Source organism: Dendrobates tinctorius, unplaced genomic scaffold (genome assembly GCF_039654945.1).
Source record: "Dendrobates tinctorius isolate UK_male_01 unplaced genomic scaffold, ASM3965494v1 ptg000250l, whole genome shotgun sequence".
Lineage (NCBI taxonomy): Eukaryota > Metazoa > Chordata > Amphibia > Anura > Dendrobatidae > Dendrobates > Dendrobates tinctorius.
In genome coordinates this window covers 34,889,494-34,908,993 of record NW_027361917.1, presented here as the reverse complement: position 1 = coordinate 34,908,993, position 19,500 = coordinate 34,889,494, and the positions used below count along the sequence as shown (strand labels likewise).

At 41.8% G+C, this 19,500-nt stretch overlaps 1 protein-coding gene across 4 annotated transcripts in view; it reads left to right on the top strand.

The window, feature by feature from the left end:
* LTBP1 (latent transforming growth factor beta binding protein 1) overlaps positions 1–19,500 on the top strand; it is a 492,758-nt gene that overhangs the window by 452,937 nt on the left and 20,321 nt on the right. For all 4 annotated transcript variants that reach the window (XM_073557607.1, XM_073557605.1, XM_073557606.1 and 1 more), the window contains 3 exons: positions 3,348–3,488; positions 5,085–5,255; positions 12,155–12,271. In XM_073557607.1, the coding sequence (XP_073413708.1) occupies positions 3,348–3,488; positions 5,085–5,255; positions 12,155–12,271 (429 nt within the window). The remainder of the gene's footprint in view (positions 1–3,347; positions 3,489–5,084; positions 5,256–12,154; positions 12,272–19,500) is intronic.

Sequence of the window (19,500 nt, the reverse complement as noted above, 5' to 3'; positions counted from 1 at the left end):
ACAGAAAATTTTACTAAATTTAGTATTTATTGGTTATTTAACTTTGTTGTAATTTCAACAACATTTTGTTTTAATAATTGGAACATGATTTTTTATTTAAAGAAAACCTGTCACCAGGTCAAAAGTGACCAGTTTAGGTTCCCGCTGCTCCCATGAATATTCAATTTTTTTTTTAAATACTTATATTTTGATATTAAACTTGAAGGCCATATCATGGTGTCAGTATTATATACGACATACGGTATTGCAGAGGTGAGATGTATTTAATATGTCACTACTAATATCTGTATAGTAATACTAAACTAAGGGTATTTTATCTTCAAGGGAATCTGTCATTTTGACATTGGTATCTGATCTGCAGGCAGGATGGTATAGAGTAGGAGACGATCAGATCGATATACATGTTTTTGTTTTAAAAGTTTCAGAAGAGATCTTGCATTTAATTGACTGAATTCCTTGGTTTTTCTGTTCATATAAGTCCAGTGGGCAGTCCTATGTAATAACTGACACTCTTCCCTATGACTGCATGCATCGATAGCTGTCAGTCATTGAGTAGGACTGCCCATAGGACTCTTATGCATTCAAACACTAAGGACTTCAATGAATAAAGTACAAGTTATACTGAATCTTTTCCAACAAACCGATATGTCATTCTGCTCATCTTCTTCTCTGTACACTGCTGTCCACAGATCAGACTGCATTTACAACAATGCACGTTCTCTTTAAGTGACTCATTGATATATATTTTTTGACATTGGAATATACAGTTGTGCTCAAAAGTTTACATACCCTGGCAGAATTTTTGCTTTCTTAGCCTTTTTTCAGAGAATATGAATGATAACACCAAAACTTTTTCTCCACTTATGGTTAGTGGTTGGGTGAAGCCTTTTATTGGCAAACTACTGTGTTTTCTATTTTTAAATCATAATGACAACCCAAAACATCCAAATGACCCTGATCAAATGTTCACATATCCTGGTGATTTTGGCCTGATAACATGCACAGAAGTTGATACAAATGGATGGCTACTAAAGGTAACATCCTCACCTGTGACCTGTTTGCTTGTAATCAGTGAGTGTGCATAAAAGCTGAGTGAGTTTCTGGGATACAGACAGACTCTTGCATCTTTCATCCAGCTACTGATGCTTCTGGATTGTAAGTCATGGGGAAAGCAAGAGAATTGTCAACGGATCTACGGGAAACGGTATTTGATCTGTATAAAACAGGATAGGGATACAAAAAGATATCCAAGGAATTAATAATGCCAGTCAGCAGCTTTCAAACTGTGATTAACAAATGGAAAATCAGGTACTCTGTTAAAACAGAACCACGGTCAGGTAGACCAGCAAAAATTTAATCTACAACTGCCAGGAAAATTGTTCAAGATGCACTATAAGGAGGCACTTGAAGAAAAATGGGCTGCATGGTTGAGTCGCCAGAAGAAAGCCATTACTGTGCAAATGGCACAAAGTATCTCACCTACAATATGCAAAACAGCACAGAGACAAGCCTCAAAACTTCTGGAACAAGGTAATTTGGAGTGATGATACCAAAATTGAACTTTTTGGACACAACCATAAACGTTATATTTGGAGAGAATTCAATAAGGCCTATGATGAAAGGAACAGCATTCCTACTGTAAAGCACGGAGGTGGATCACTGATGTTTTGGTGATGTTTTAGCTACAGAGGCACAGGAAACTTTGTCAAAGTTGAAGGAAAGATAAAAGCAGCACGTTATCAGCAAATACTGGAGGCAAATTTGCAGTCATCAGTCTGGAAGCTGCGCATGGGACGTACTTGGGCGTTCCAACATGACAAGGATCCAAAACACAAGGCCAAGTCGACCTGTCATTGGCTACAGCAGAACAAAGTGAAGGTTCTGTAGAGGCCATCTCAGTCTCCTGACCTCAGTATCATTGAGCCACTCTGGGGAGATCTCAAGCACGCAGTTCATGCTAGACAGCCCGGGAATTTATATGATCTGGAGGCTTTTTACCAAGAAGAGTGGGCAGCTTTACCATCTGAGAAAATAAAGAACTTTATCCACAACTACCACAAAAGACTTCAAGCTGGCATTGATGTTAGAGGGGGCAATACACGGTATTAAGAAATAGGGTATGTAAACTTTTGATCAGGGTCATATGGATGTTTTGGGTTGTCATTATGATTTAAAAAGAGAAAACTCAGTAGTTTGACAATAAATGGCTTCACTCAACCACTAGCTATGAGTGGAGAAAAAGTTTTGGTGTTATCATTCATAGTGTCTGCAAAAAGGCCAAGAAAGCAAAGATTCTGCCGGGGTATGTAAACTTTTGCGCACAACTGTAATAACGTGGATATCTATTCAATTAGTTATTTACGGTACCATCACCTGGAAATACACACTAATAAATGTGTTTTTTTTCTGTTGAGTATGGAACATACTGAATACTGTTAATTCCATGTGAATTTTTTATACTTTTCAAGATCAACAATTAATTATAGGATTGAATTGTTATACCCCAATGCCGTATTCTTACATAGTGGTAGAGGCTCAGCCTAAAACGGCAATACTACCACAGTATAAAACTGCACTATGTGATAGTGGCAGAGTGTGTGTTAAGAAATGTTCATAGAACGACTTCTGTAAGAAAAGCCATATCATAGTACTGTTGTCTGCAAGATATAGGCCAGGCTGCCATTTTGTCAGGCCACAAAAACTGCAGAAATAATTACTGTATGCGGTAAAATGGATTTCTAAAAACCGAATTCAGTCTAGCGAAATGTGACAGCTACAAAGAAAACTATTGTGAGCCTCCTGAGAAAGTGCACTAATAGGATCCTTAGTGTACAGTTTATTAATAAGAGAATCTATAAATCAGTGACGGACTCTGAACTGTTTTGCTAATAACACTGGAGTGTTGACTCTCGTAAGGGTCATTCACAGGTCCTCTATGGAAATCTTTCTTGTGAAGGGTGATTATCCAGCTAATTTATGTAACCTGATGCCATACTTTCTTCATTAAATCACCTTCTTCTGTCTTCAAGTTTTATACCACATGCAAATCCCACTGTAGCCCTCACAAAATGTTCTGCTGGATAAGCAGAAAACACGTAGATCCAGCAAAGTACCAGAAAGGAGGAAATAATACTTAAAGCCACAACAAAGGAACCCTTTGGCTATTCTTTCCTACATAACTATATCCAATTTCATGGCCTCTTCTAATTATTTACTGAGTGCTGTTGTACAGCTGCTCTGCACAGCTGCCGATTTACTGTGGGCTTACCAATAGAATGGCTGCCACGTTAAAGCTCTTAGGTGCTTACAGGCATCAGGACTAACACTATATTTCTGTTAACCTTTAGATAATAATGAATGTGATGACCCCAGCAGTTGCATTGATGGTGAATGTATAAATACAGATGGCTCGTATACCTGTTTTTGCACTCGTCCTATGGTTCTGGATCCTACAGGAAAAAGGTGTATTAGGCCACAGGACCTTGTGGGTAAGTGTGGTAACAAAGTAAAATGTTCATCAACTATGGAAAGAGTGTTAAACTTGATAATGTTTGATAAAAGACCAAATCAAATAATACACACTATTAGGACACCGTATGTTACCATGTGAGTAACCATAACAGTAAATCACAAATCTAAAAATGGCATCAGAAGTTGGTACAAGGACAAAAGAAATTAGTAATTTTAAATAAAATCATCACAAACCATTCATAGATTCATACGAAAAATGTAAAATTGTGTGTGGTGTTATATCTGAAGTCAGAATATCAATCCTTGAGCTAGGCCATTGATGACCAGTGGGGATCTAGTCAGCTCAATGAAGGTGTGCTTGTTCACAAAGGCTCAACATGGACAGCCATCCATATGGACAGCTGCAACAAGTGAATAAGACTGAGAAGCAGTTCAGTTCTTTTAGAGTTCATTTTCTATGTGCTTTTGTTAACCAGAAAGGGGTGATAGATGTGCAGTGGATCATGTCTTACGGGAAGATCAAAGAAAATTCATGAGTAGAACTTAAAGGGGTATTCAAAAGTTGGGAAGTTATTAGTGATGAGCGAATGAGCCCAGATAAGGCCTCTTTCACACTTCAGTTATTTGCATCAGTTATAATCCGCCAAAACAGGCAGACAAGCGGATCCGTTCTCAACTGATGTGAACGGATGGCACAGGACCCGTTTTTAGACGGATCTTGAAAATGAGGAAATTTAAAGGAACCGCTGGCCGGGAAGGAGAGAGAGAGAGAGAGAGAGAGAGAGAGATTTGGCGGATCTTGACTGATTGTCAAAAACGGAAGTGTGAAAGAGGCCTAAGGTGTTATCCGAGCCTGCTGTGTTCTAACTGAGTGTTTTCGGCATGCTCGAAAAATATGTTCAAGTCCCCGCGGCTGCATGTCTCGTGGCTATTCGATAGCCGCAACACATGCAGGGATTTCCTGTTTGTTACGCAATCCCTGCATGTGTTGCGGCTGTTGAACATCCGCGAGTCATGCAGGCGCAGGGACTTAAACATATTATTCAAGCACGCCAAATTCACTCGGTTAGAACTTAAGCAGGCTTGGATGACACCTTATCCGAGCACATTTGCTCATTTCTAGAAGTTATCCCTTATGTGGAGGTCCGAATGCTGGGGCTCCCACCGATCCTGAGAACTGGAGCGCTAAACAGCCACATATGAATGGATCAGTGGTCAATCATGCGCACTGCTGCTTCATTCATTGTTCATGGGACCATCGGAGATTGCTGAACACTGTGATAGGCTGGTCTTAGGCACTCCCAATAGAATAAATGTATCGGCAGTGCACATGATCAACCTCTGTTCCATTCACATGGGGCCCTTCAGCGTCTCCGTTCTCGAAATCAGTAGAGGCCCTCAGGGAATGGTAAGAAATAGGGAATGCTTGGGATAGGGAGTAACTTCAAAATTTGAGCAAGCCCCTATAATGAGAGAACAATTCTCTTGCTGCTCTCTATCAGCATAAAACATGGTTATGGTGTCCATCAATGAAGCTTAGACAGCTGCTCTCTGCTCAGATAATGATGGATTCATTGTACATTGCTTATGTGTACACATTTTGATTATTTCAGAACCTACAGATGAAACAGATGTATACCAAGATTTGTGCTGGGAAAACCTCAGTGAAGACTACGTGTGCAGTCGGCCATTATTGGGGAGGCAGACTACTTACACAGAATGCTGCTGTTTATATGGAGTGGCCTGGGGAATGCAGTGTGCGCTCTGTCCAATGGAGGGTTCAGGTGAGGTGACGGCGTTGAACTAGTAGTGCACTGAAATCAGGGCTTAGAATCTAACTTCCCTTTCTCACATACATATTTCACAGCCAATTTGATAGAAAGCCAACTGTTCTTTTTTCTGTATGGTAGAAAAGTACATAAGGAGAAACAAAAATATGAAGAGAACATACAAACTCCTTGCAGATGTTGGCCCTGGTGAAACATAAGGCCAGGACCCCAGTGTTACAAGTTAAGATTGCTAAACATTGAGTCTACTTACTGCCAATATGATGACGTGATTGTGCTTTAGAACCAAGTGAATCAATTGCAAATAAATAGAGATTTTTTTTTCAGTTTGGACCTAGTGCTACAGTGGGAACTTACCGATAGAATAATATACTCAAGGATCCATTGCGCTTTACAGAGCTCCCTAGCTCCTTCAGTTTTTTTCATCTATGGTATTTTAGTATTTGCATCACTAAAATTGCTTCATTAAAATTGAGTCTTGTATACACAGGAGGGGGAGAGTTCTGTAATGTTAAAGAGCATTCTTAGAAACATAAGTTTAACTGAAGACAAGTAAGAAAATTGGAAATTCTTTTGGATCACAGCTAGTTAGTTATATATTGAAAGATCTCCGCACTTTTTGGAATTTTTGGAATCTTTTTTCTACACTCTACAATCTATGGTAACGTTTTACAATATTTTATTTCCTATAGAATTCAACACCCCTAGTATCAATATTAAATAACCTTAAAGAATAGTAACAACAAGCCATACGATCTATGAACTGTAGAGGCCTTTGTTGGATAGTGCTTTTTCTCTATGGTAGTAAGTGGTTGCATTGGCTCTCAAATGAGCTTTTACACCTTGAAGGCCTATGTTCATACATATATATTCTGGAGTTAGTCCAGCACTTGATAGTCATTGGTAATATTTACTCTTTCCATAATACCTAATCTTGATATCTGGTTGAAAGATTTATATCATCCGTTTCAGACAAGGGCGTAATGTCTCCACAGTGGGCGATAATTTGTCTTCCTGAAATGTATAGATAAAACCCTGAAAGTGTTTGCTTAGACACAAGCACACAGTAGTCATTTTGAAATAGAAAACCTGAGGTTTCTAGAAACAGTTAGACCCCCGCCTAACTCGTTCATTTCCCAAGAGCCTGCTGATACAGCTCCCAGACATGAGGAAGGATGTGTGGCTGCCTGACCAAAGTTACAGACATCTGGAAAAGGCTATAAATTGTCTTTTTCTAAGATGTTGCCTTTAAATTAGCTGTGTTGTAAATTCCCATTTTGATTGCTTATGGAAGAATTATAGTAGCTCCCTGGTTGCTTTTTCCATTTTCACTTGAGCTATTGTCAGCCACTGCAAAGCCTTTATACAGTCATATGTTAAAGTTTGGGCACCCCTATTAATGTTAACCTTTTTTCTTTATAGCAATTTTGGTTTTTGCAACAGCTATTTCAGTTTCATATATCTAATAACTGATGGACTCCGTTATATTTCTGGATTCAAATGAGGTTTATTGTACTAACAGAAAATGTGCAATCTGCATTTAAACATAATTTGACCGGTGCAAAAGTATGGGCAACCTTATCATTTTCTTGATTTGAACACTCCTAACTACTTTTTACTGACTTCCTGAAGCACTAAATTGGTTTTGTAACCTCATTGAGCTTTGAACTTCATAGCCAGGTGTATCAAATCATGAGAAAAGGTATTTAAGGTGGCCACTTACAAGTAGTTCTCCTATTTGATTCTCCTATGAAGAGTGGCATCATGGGCTCCTCAAAACAACTCTCAAATGATCTGAAAACAAAGATTATTCAACATAGCTTTTCAGGGGAAGGATACAAAAAGTTGTCTCAGAGATTTAACCTGTCAGTTTCCACTGTGAGGAACATAGTAAGGAAATGAAAGAACACAGGTACAGTTCTTGTAAGCCCAGAAGTGGCAGGCCAAGAAAAATATCAGAAAGGCAGAGAAGAAGAATGGTGAGAACAGTCAAGGACAATCCACAGACCACCTCCAAAGACCTGCAGCATCATCTTGCTGCAGATGGTGTCACTGTGCATCGGTCAACAATACAGCGCACTTTGCACAAGGAGAAGCTGTATGGGAGAGTGATGCGAAAGAAGCCGTTTCTGCAAGCACGCCACAAACAGAGTCGCCTGAGGTATGCAAAAGCACATTTGGACAAGCCAGTTACATTTTGGAAGAAGGTCCTGTGGACTGACGAAACAAAAATTGAGTTGTTTGGTCATACAAAAAGGCGTTATACATGGAGGCTAAAAAACACAGCATTCCAAGAAAAACACTTGCTACCCACAGTAAAATTTGGTGGAGGTTCCATCATGCTTTGGGGCTGTGTGGCCAATGCCGGCACCGGGAATCTTGTTAAAGTTGAGGGTCGCATGGATTCAACTCAGTATCAGCAGATTCTTGACAATAATGTGCAAGAATCAGTGACGAAGTTGAAGTTATGCAGGGGATGGATATTTCAGCAAGACAATGATCCAAAACACCGCTCCAAATCTACTCAGGCATTCAAAGTGGACACTCTAAGTCATCTACTTGTCCTAATAGGATAAATGGTCTGGGTTTGTCTTCTTGAGGCAACCACAGTACCCTAATCAATGTGTTTTTATACTCTGCTATTTTCTAAGAAGAGGACAAAAACCATGCAGACCATTGCAGTTACAAATCTAGAATAATTCACTTACTTTATTAGAAATTCCTAATGGTTTCGACTTAAACATTGCGCCCTCAGCACTTGTGGTTGGTTCCTAATGACCAAGAAAGGAAGATATCTTACAACCCCTGTGGAAATTATTTCATTGTTCAGTAAATTATTTTTGTTCTTTGATATAAGAAAAAATTCTAGATAATCATGACGTAACATCTTGAGCATGCTATGATGATTATGCCATCTATTTTGTTTATGCTGATTAATACTAGTTCTCCTACCTCACTGTCAGGAATACCACCCATTGACAGCTATTGTAGAAAATGTTGAAATGCCCACAAATCTTTACATAGCGCCACTGTTTATTGTCTTATTTGCTTTCTACATTAAAGTCCCAGATAACTCACCGCCAGATAAAGACCTTGCAGATACTTGTGAGTCAAATGCTTGTTCCGCAGAATGAGGATGTCCTGCTTGTTTTCTCCAGACAGCACTTGTGTGTTAAACTGATAAATGTTTATAAAGTCATAAAGAAAATGATGAAATGTCAGAAGTGTTGCAGTCATATTTTAATGACTCTACTCCTCTTTTATGACACAGCCTCAAGGCATGATATAATTATATAATTCACTTGAAATATAAATAAGTTGAAACATGAAGGAGATTCCTTTTTAAAGGTTTTTCTTAAGATTCAAATCTCAATTTTCATATTTGGGAATACATTAAGGAAGCACTCTTACAATTTGTTTTTTTACTTATATAGTGTGATGTGGATAAAGTGGAGGTTCTTATGTATTCCTGTACAAGTTAATGTTCTAATATTGGATTTTCTGCTATCTTGATCCATTTTTCTGCCCTGATATGGTTCCTCTGATATAGACCACATTTCCCATGGTGGTTTTGGCTTTGTAGAGGACGAAGAGTGTCATCACAATGCACTTGCTTCTATCTAATGGCAGTCAGTAGAACATTAGGAACGTTTATCTGCTGTCCCCTCATGCCAGCATACAGCAGTCTTGTATGCTGTGTGATGTTTACAGCAAAGTTTCATTGTATCTTATGTGATGAATGTACAGGAGCCTCAGTGTATCATGTGTGATGTAAATAGCAAAGTCGACATGTATATACAGCAGCCTCAGTGTATCCTGTGTGATATAAATAGCAAAGTCTACATGTACTATATACAGCAGTCTCTGTGTATCTTTTCTGCTGTATACAGCAGTTATAGTGTATCCTATGTGCTGTATATACAGTGGAGTCTCAGCGTCTCCTATGTGATGTATACATAGCAGTCTTAGTGTAATATGTGTGAATGTATTCAGAAGATTCTTAGTGTCTCCTCTGTGATGTATATACAACAGTCTCAGTGTATCTTGTGTGATGTATACAGCAGTCCCAGTGTCTGTTATGTGATGTATATAGCGTTTTCAGTGTATCCTTTGTGATATATACAACAGAGTTTCAGTGTATCCTAAGTTATGTATACAACAGTGCCAGTGTATCTTGATGTATCTGTAGCAGTCTCAGTGTATCCTATGTTATGTATACTGCAGAGTCTCAGTGTACTTTGTATAGTGAAGATAGCAGAATCTCACTATATCCTATGTGATGTGAACAGGAAAGTCTCAGTGTACCCTATGTGATGAATATATAGAAATCTCACTGTATCTTATATAATGTATAAGCAGCAGGCTCAGCATATCATATGTCATATGTATACTGCAGAGTCACAGTGTCTCTTCATACTGCAGATACTTGGTGAATTCTGTGTTACATGTATCTATACTGCAAAGTCTCAGTATGTCCTGTGTAATGTATACAGCAGAGCTTCAGCCTATCTTATGTGATATACAGTGCCTACAAGTAGTATTCAACCCCCTGCAGATTTAGCAGGTTTGATAAGATGCAAATAAGTTAGAGCCTTCAAACTTCAAACAAGAGCAGGATTTATTAACAGATGCATAAATCTTAAAAAACAAAAAATTATGTGGCTCAGTTAAATTTTAATAAATTTTAAACATAAAAGTGTGGGTCAATTATTATTCCAGCCCTAGGTTTAATATTTTGTGGAATAACCCTTGTTTGCAATTACAGCTAATAATCGTCTTTTATAAGACCTGATTAGGCCGGCACAGGTCTCTGGAGTTATCTTGGCCCACTCCTCCATGCAGATCTTCTCCAAGTTATCTAGGTTCTTTAGGTGTCTCATGTGGACTTTAATCTTGAGCTCCTTCCACAAGTTTTCAATTGGGTTAAGGTCAGGAGACTGACTAGGCTACTGCAACACCTTGATTTTTTCCCTCTCGAACCAGGCCTTGGTTTTCTTGGCTGTGTGCTTTGGGTCGTTGTCTTGTTGGAAGATGAAATGACGACCCATCTTAAGATTCTTGATGGAGGAGCGGAGGTTCTTGGCCAAAATCTCCAGGTAGGCCGTGCTATCCATCTTCCCATGGATGCGGACCAGATGGCTAGGCCCCTTGGCTGAGAAACAGCCCCACAGCATGATGCTGCCACCACCATGCTTGACTGTAGGGATGGTATTCTTGGGGTTGTATGCAGTGCCATCCAGTCTCCAAACGTCACGTGTGTGGTTGGCACCAAAGATCTCGATCTTGGTCTCATCTGACCAGAGAACCTTGAACCAGTCTGTCTCCGAGTCCTCCAAGTGATCATGAGCAAACTGTAGACGAGCCTTGACATGATGCTTTGAAAGTAAAGGTACCTTACGGGCTCGTCTGGAATGGAGATCATTGCGGTGGAGTACGTTACTTATGGTATTGACTGAAACCAATGTCCCCACTGCCATGAGATCTTCCCGGAGCTCCTTCCTTGTTGTCCTTGGGTTAGCCTTGACTCTTCGGACAAGCCTGGCCTCGGCACGGGAGGAAACTTTCAAAGGCTGTCCAGGCCATGGAAGGCTAACAGTAGTTCCATAAGCCTTCCACTTCCGGATGATGCTCGCAACAGTGGAGACAGGTAGGCCCAACTTCTTGGAAAGGGTTTTGTACCCCTTGCCAGCCCTGTGACCCTCCACGATCTTGTCTCTGATGGCCTTGGAATTCTCCTTTGTCTTTCCCATGTTGACCATGTATGAGTGCTGTTCACAAGTTTGGGGAGGGTCTTAAATAGTCAGAAAAGGCTGGAAAAAGAGATAATTAATCCAAACATGTGAAGCTCATTGTTCTTTGTGCCTGAAATACTTCCTAATACTTTAGGGGAACCAAACAGAATTCTGGTGGTTTGAGGGGTTGAATAATAAATGACCCTCTGAATAAACTTTTCACAATTTAAAAAAAAATTAAACAAAGAAATAACATTCTTTTTTGCTGCAGTGCATTTCACACTTCCAGGCTGATCTACAGTCCAAATGTCACAATGCCAAGTTAATTCCGAATGTGTAAACCTGCTAAATCTGCAGGGGGTTGAATACTACTTGTAGGCACTGTATGCAGTGTAACCTGTGTGATGTATGTTCATACTGCAGAGTCACAGTGTATCCTGTATGTCGCAGCTCCAGACTGTCTCCCGTGTCCCTTTTCCTGTGTGACGCTGAATCTCTTAAAAATAAACTTCAGATTTTCTTCACAATATAGACAGTGTGTGTCAGGGGAAATGTACAACTGCAGAAAATGATTGCATGTCCTATCTACTATCTCACTGTTCTCTAATATAAAGCAGAGATGATATATTTAGCAGTACGGGGGAGAGGGAGGAGGACTACAGAGGAACAAGGAGGTTATAGCTGTGTGGGTAGAGGATGTGTCTGAGAGATGGCAGGTGGAATAGGTGATGATCTCAGATCAAGTCAGAGACGGCCATCCAGGCTACACAAGAGGTCATTTCTGGACTGTGTGTCAGACTGGGGATCTCATTATCCAACTGTCAGTAACGAAGGGGGGAATGTAAGGATGGACACATTTTACACGGCTGAATCAATGATGGTGAGGTAGAATTACATGGGCAAAGCAACCATTTCTGGGAGTGCTACTTTAATGTGGTTAGCAGTGGAGAGTAATGTGACTAACCATCATTTATAGCATACCAAAAGAAAGAATTGTCATAAAGCAGTTTCTATTCATTTATCTCTGTTTTATCAGATGTAAGGATCTTGCATTTTGATGTTCTTGCCCTGTTCTGTTAGATGGATTGTCATATGGTATATAATATGAAAATTATTTAAAAAAACATTGCTTATCATAACGATAATTATTTTGTGTGTGTGCAGAGGACCATGCATTATTGTGCAACATCAGGGAGCCAGGATTTAGGCGACCTTATGGAGAAGATGCGCTAGAATTTCGAGACTATTCAATACACCCCGATCTATACAGCCTTCCGGAACGTAAGTAATACTCAGAATATGATTCCTTGGCTGCCAATTCAACTCTGTATCTAATTACTATATGGCTACCATTCACAGCTTGTAATATTTCTTACTATTTAACATTATATCATTTTGATTGTTTTTGTTTTTTTTTGTTTTTTTTGTGGTTGTTTGAGTTTATAGTACCTCTGGAAATACTGGGAGAGAAGAAAAGTTAATCCTCTTTCTGCATATTTAATTATAATGTATCATAAAGCCAAACTTGAATTAATGGCTTTCAGACAACGCAAAATTAAAAACTGAGGTTGTGGTAGACGTGACAAATCAAAATCTGGAAAAATTAGTCTCAGACCCACAAGGACAGCACTCAGTTTACCTGCCACTTTGGGAAAATCAGTGAAAAGCAGGGATTAGTTACATAAGGGCCAGGCTGGGCTCGGGAAGATCTACTGTAGTCTGCATAATGTGATGGGTATAATGTGGCAGAATTGATTGGTTGTTGAATTTCTTGACACAGATGTAACATAGTGGTTGTTCTTTAATTGATTAGCCCATCTCAGATTTTTAACGTAAAGGTCTCTTTAGGACTCGTTAGATCCTTGACTTTTAGGGCATTTTTCTGCAGTATAGTAGCCAGCATTGGCCAGCAGCGAAAATGACTGATAAGGACAACTTTCTGGTTAATTATGGTAAGTACAGCTTTGTGACTTTGAAAGTCTCTACATCAATAATGCTGTGCTTTATCCATGTAATAGCTGAACCATGGAAAGTAATAAGATGGATAATAAAATGTGGGCTAAATTACTAAGTGGTATATTCTTAGGGAATTAAAACCTATAGAAGGAAATGTGAATATAATAATTACAAATACTCCATGTGCACGTTTCTCTTGTATTAAAGCAGAACTATATTTTCAAGTAACTTTTTTAGAATAAGCTGTCAGTTTGATTTTTTGTTCTGGTGAGCTTCAGCTTTCAGATAATTTTGATTGCTATTAATTATGACATACAGTTAGGTCCATATATATTTGGACAGAGACAACATTTTTCTAATTTTGGTTCTAGACATTACAACAATGAATTTTAAACAAAACAATTCAGATGCAGTTGAAGTTCAGACTTTCAGCTTTCATTTGAGGGTATCCACATTAAAATTGGATGAAGGGTTTAGGAGTTTCAGCTCCTTAACATGTGCCACCCTGTTTTTAAAGGGACCAAAAGTAATTGGACAGATTAAATAATTGTAAATAAAATATTCATTTCTAGTACTTGGTTGAAAACCCTTTGTAGGCAATGACTGCCTGAAGTCTTGAACTCATGGAAATCACCAGATGCTGTGTTTCCTCCTTTTTGATGCTCTGCCAGGCCTTCACTGCAGTGGTTTTCAGTTGCTGTTTGTGGGCCGTTCTGTCTGAAGTTTAGTCTTTAACAAGTGAAATGCATGCTCAATTGGGTTGACATCAGGTGACTGACTTCGCCATTCAAGAATATTCCACTTCTTTGCTTTAATAAATGCCTGGGTTGCTTTGGCTTTATGTTTTGGGTCATTGTCCATCTGTAGTATGAAACAACGACCATTCAGTTTGGCTGCATTTGGCTGGATCTGAGCACACAGTATGGCTCTGAATACCTCAGAATTCATTCGTCTGCTTCTGTCCTGTGTCACATCATCAATAAATACTAGTGACCCAATGCCACTGGCAGCCATGCATGCCCAAGCCATCACACTGCCTCTGCCGTGTTTTACAGATGATGTAGTATGCTTTGGATCATGAGCTGTTCCACGCCTTCGCCATACTTTTCTCTTTCCATCATTCTGGTAGAGGTTGATCTTGGTTTCGTCTGTCCAAAGAATGTTCTTCCAGAACTGTGCTGGCTTTTTTAGATGTTTTTTTAGCAAAGTCCAGTCTAGCCTTTTTATTCTTGATGCTTATGAGTGGCTTGCACCGTGCAGTAAACCCACTGTATTTACTTTCATGCAGTCTTCTCTTTATGGTAGATTTGGATATTGATACGCCTACCTCCTGGAGAGTGTTGTTCACTTGGTTGGCTGTTGTGAAGGGGTTTCTCTTTACCATGGAGATTATTCTGCAATCATCCACCACTGTTGTCTTCCGTGGGCGCCAAGGTCTTTTTGCATTGATGAGTTCACCAGTGCTTTCTTTCTTTCTTTCTCAGGATGTACCAAACTGTAGATTTTGCCACTCCTAATGTTGTAGCAATTTCTCGGATGGTTTTTTTCTGTTTTTGCAGCTTAAGGATGGCTTGTTTCACCTGCATGGAGAGCTCCTTTGACCGACCGCATGTTTCCTTCACAGCAAAACCTTCCAAATGCAAGCACCACACCTCAAATCAACTCCAGGCCTTTTATCTGCTTAACTGAGAATGACATAACGAAGGGATTGCCCACACCTGTCCATGAAATAGCCTTGGAGTCAATTGTCCAATCCTTTTGGTCCCTTTAAAAACAGGGTGGCACATGTTAAGGAGCTGAAACTCCTAAACCCTTCATCCAATTTTAATGTGGATACCCTCAAATGAAAGCTAAAAGTCTGAACTTCAACTGCATCTGAATTGTTTTGTTTAAAATTCATTGTGGTAATGTCTAGAACCAAAATTAGAAAAATATTGTCTCTGTCCAAATATATGTGGACCTAACCGTATATGTATAATGTATAGCATGAATTCAGGGCCGGCTCCTGGTTTTCATGTGTCCCAGGTGAAAGAGTCTCAGTGGGCCCCTTTAACACATACCACAATTCATGATGCATAGTTAAGAAATATAGGTATAGTACAATTCCAACGATTTCACTTACTTACATGAGTGATAGCAATAGCTCAGAAACCAGACAGTATAGTCCTCCATACAGTATTATGGGCACCACATACTGCTCAATACAGAATAATGAGCCCCATATAATGCTCCATACAGAATAATGAGCCTCATATATTGCTCCATACAGTGTATTGGGCCCCACATTGTCCCCCCATACAGAATAATTAGCCCCATATATTGCTCCATATAGTATTATGGAAACCACATTGTTCTCCATACAGAATAAAGGACCCCATATATTGCTCCATACAGAATAATGGGCCACGTATATTGCTCCATACAATATGATGAGCCCCATATATTGCTCCATACAGAATAATGAGTCCATATATTGCTCCATACAGTATATAAAAGCCCCATTTATTGCTCCATACAGATTAATGTACCCCATATAATGCCCATACAGTATATTGAGCCACATATATTGCTCCATGCAGAACAGCGATCCCCATATATTGCTCCATACAGTATATGATAGGCCCCATATATTCCTCCATACAGTATAATGAGTCACATATATTGCTCCATACTGTATAATGGGCCCCATATAATGCTCCATAAAATAATGGTCCCCATATATTGCTACATACATAATGGGTCCCATATAATGTTCCATACAGTTTATGATGGGCTCCATATAATGCTCCAGTATATGATGGGCCCCATATATTGCTCCATATATAATGGGCCCCATATAATGCTCCATACAGTATAGAATAGTCCCCATAGAATATAATGAGCCCCATGTATTGCTCCATACAGTATAATGAGTCCCATATAATGCTACATACAGTATATGATGCTCCATACATAATGGGCCTCATATGATGCTCCAGTATATGATGGGCCCCATATATGTTGCTCCAGTGTATGATGAGCCCCATATAATGCTCCATATATAATGGGCCTCATATATGATGCTCCAGTGTATAATGGGCCCCATATATAATGCTCCAGTGTAAAATAGGTCCCATATATGATGCTGCAGTATATAATGGGCCCCATATATGATGCTCCAGTTTGCAATGGTCCCTTTATATTGTTCCAGACATAAAAATAAAAAAACGAAATACCTCTCCTCACTGGCCGCTGCTCTGCTCTAGGCTCCTCACCCTTTCTCCTTCGTCTCATTGGGGGACACAGATACTGTGTCTGTATGCTTCTGCCGCTAGGAGGCTGACACTAAGTGAAAAAAAGAGGTTAGCTCCTCCGCAGTATACACCCTCGCCCCTATTGCGGGCGGAAATCAGTTTTTTGCTTAGTGTCCTATGGAGGCACACACAGTCTGGATCTCTCCAGACTATTTTTTTCTAGTTTACTATGAAGATGAGACAGGGGCTACGGAACCTATTGAAAGGGTCCGATCTCCCCAAACCATCAACGGGCGAGCACGCGTTGAGTATCGTCTCCGCGTATACTTTCCCACACCAAGGGACAGCATCTCTTGTCGGACTGCGTTTCTGCGGGCGCAGAGGCGTTTATGCGAAGCCTGCGAATCCAAACGCGCCCAGGAGCCCTCCCCTGCGACTGTGACCAATGTGTCAAATTCCCCGGAGTGGGTCCGATCACTGTCACAGTACATGGTGTCGCTTACGACAGCAATATAATCCCTTCAAGCCCCAGATAGGGGCAGGGACAGTGTCGCCGCCTTTAGAGGGAACATTCACCTCACAGGAGCCTCCGGCCTGCAGGGGCCGCCCTCACTCCAGGCAGACCCGGGGGAAACAAATCCACACGGTGTCGCCCAGTCCATCCGGTGCCTTTGGCATCCGTAAGATCTGCTTCTCGCTCCCCGTCACCAGTGGTTGATAGCGAGCAGACCTCAGATTGCGACTCAGACGAGCCCATTGACCTGGACACTCCAGAGTCACGTGAAACGGTGGACAGCCTCATAGAAGCCATCAATCAGACCCTGGGGATTGAGGATGATACCGCAGCAGCTACGGAGCATAAGGGCATGTAAACGAGTGAAGCGGCTGCACAGAATTTTTTCCTCTCACCCTGAGTTTGAGGACATAGTACAGTGGCACAGAGAACGTACAAAAAGGCGTTTTTTTTCTCGGGTTAAAGGGCACTCGAAACGCGTTATCCGTTTGCTCCGGACCTCCGTAAACAATGGATGGAATCCTTGATAGTGGATCCTCCGGTTTCACGCCTGGCCACTAAGACCCTGTTATCTGTCCCTAGGGTTTCCTCGATTAAAGATCCCACGGACTGCCTTATTGAGAGCCTAGCTCGTTCAGTATATGAGGCATCAGGGTCTGCACTCGCTCCCTCGTTCGCAGCCAAGGCTATGATATCATAGTCAGAAACATTAAGCAAGGTCGCGCAGGAGCAGGATCTACCTGCAGAGATCTCGGAGGTCACAGGTCAGATGACGATAGCCGGAGATTATGTAATGAATGCGTTTTTGGATGCGGCCAGTTGTTCAGCACTTGCTGCCGCTAATGCAATCTCTATCTGAAGAGCCCTATGGTTGAGGACATGGCGGGCCGATTCTACTTCCAAGAAGTCCTTGGCTTCCCTGCCTGATCAGTGCGGCCGCCTATTTTTGGATCAACTTATCTCCGACTCCACAGGAGGAAGGAGCGAGTTTCTCCCCCAACAGAGGGTTAGATCGTTTTTTTGTCTCCCGGTTCAGGTACGTTTTCGGGCCTTTCGCAGTGCCACCGGCCATTCTAGGCCGGGCGTGACGGCAGCGGTCAGGTGGGGCCGGTAAGCAGCCTGAGCCTGGTCCGGGACCCGAATAGGAGACGGTCTGGGGTCATGTGTTAAAAGACTCCAGGTGGACTACGGGGCCCAATTCCGCCACCTCAGGCCGCCCCAACCAGGATAGGGAGCGGCAGGTCATATAGAGCCAACCCATTGGGGAGAATGCGTGCTCAAAAGGCCAGATCGAGGGGACCCAGATCCTAAGGGTCATCGGCCAAATGACTCGAGGTCTTTACCAGACGACACCAGCAAGTGGGCGGCTGCCTACTCTGTTTTCACCACGTCTGGGCCAACATCGCTCACGACGCATGGGTAAAAGACTTGGTGTCCTCAGGTTACAAAATAGAATTTGTCAGATACCCTCCAAGAAGGTTTTTTCCTTCCCGGCTTCCCTGGGTGGATACCCAGGTAAGGGCTCTATAGGGAGCCATCAAGTCGCTCCTGCACAACGGAGTCATTGTTCCAGTGCTGGAACATGGAAGAGCTCAGGGGTTCTATTCAAACCTTTTTGCGGTCCCCAAAAAGGACGGGTCTGTCATGCCTGTTTTGGACCTAAAGCTTCTGAACAAATTCATCAGGATCAGACATGTTCGGATGGAGTCTCTCCGTTCAGTCATAGCGGTCATGGAACAGTGAGAATATTTGGCCTCAATTGACAGCCATGACGCTTTTCTGCATATTCCCATTTTTTCCTCCTCATCAGAGGCGGCTACGCTGCGCCATCAGCGTTCAGCATTTTAAGTTCGTAGCGCTACCCTTCGGGCTAGCCACGGCTCCCGGAGTGTTCACAAAGGTTTTGGCAATTGTCAGGGCCACACTGCATTCTCGAGGCATAGTCGACTTGCCTTATCTGGACGACCTCTTGGTCAAGGGCCCGTCAATACGGGCAGGTGAGGAAGGTGTCAACATCACGCTAGATACTCTTGCCGCTTAGATGGTTGGTCAATGCAAAGAAATCATCCCTTGTGCCAGCTCAGAGGATCTCCTTCCTAGGGATGATCTTCGACACTTGCTGAGGGTTGATAATTCTCCCTCAGGAAAGGGCGCTAGTCTCCGGCAGGGAGTCCGGACACTACGCCAACCAGTCCCTCATACCATCCGATCCGCGATAAGGATCCTAGGGAAAATGGTGGCAGCAATCGAAGCGATACCTTTCGTCCAGTTCCATCCTTCACCCTCTGCAGCACACCTCGTGTCAGCCTGGGACAAGAATCCTTTCACGCTCGATCGACGGTGCAATCTGTCCTCTCAAGTCACGCAGTCGCTCGGATGGTGGATAACCAGTTCCATTCTGGCCTAGGGGAAACCTTTCCCTCCATGTCATGGGCTGATAATGACAATTGACGTCAGTCTCCTCGGTTGGGGAGCGGTGTTTCGCCACCACACAACCCAGAAACGGTGGTCGCCACAGTAGGCACGCCTCCCGATCAACTTATTGGGGGATACGAGCAATTCGGCTGGCTCCGCAGAGGTTTCATCACTTGCTAGCAGGCCGTCCTGTCCGGATTCTATAGGACATCGCCGCGGTGGTGGTTTACATAATTCGTCAGGGGGGCACCCGCAGCAGAACAATCATGCGCGAGGTGGAGCACGTTCTTCAGTGGGCCAAAGCAAACCACTCGGTGATTTCGGCTGTCCACATCCCGGGAGTGGAAGATTGGGCGGCAGACTTCCTCAGCCGGCAGGGTCTTGAATCCGGA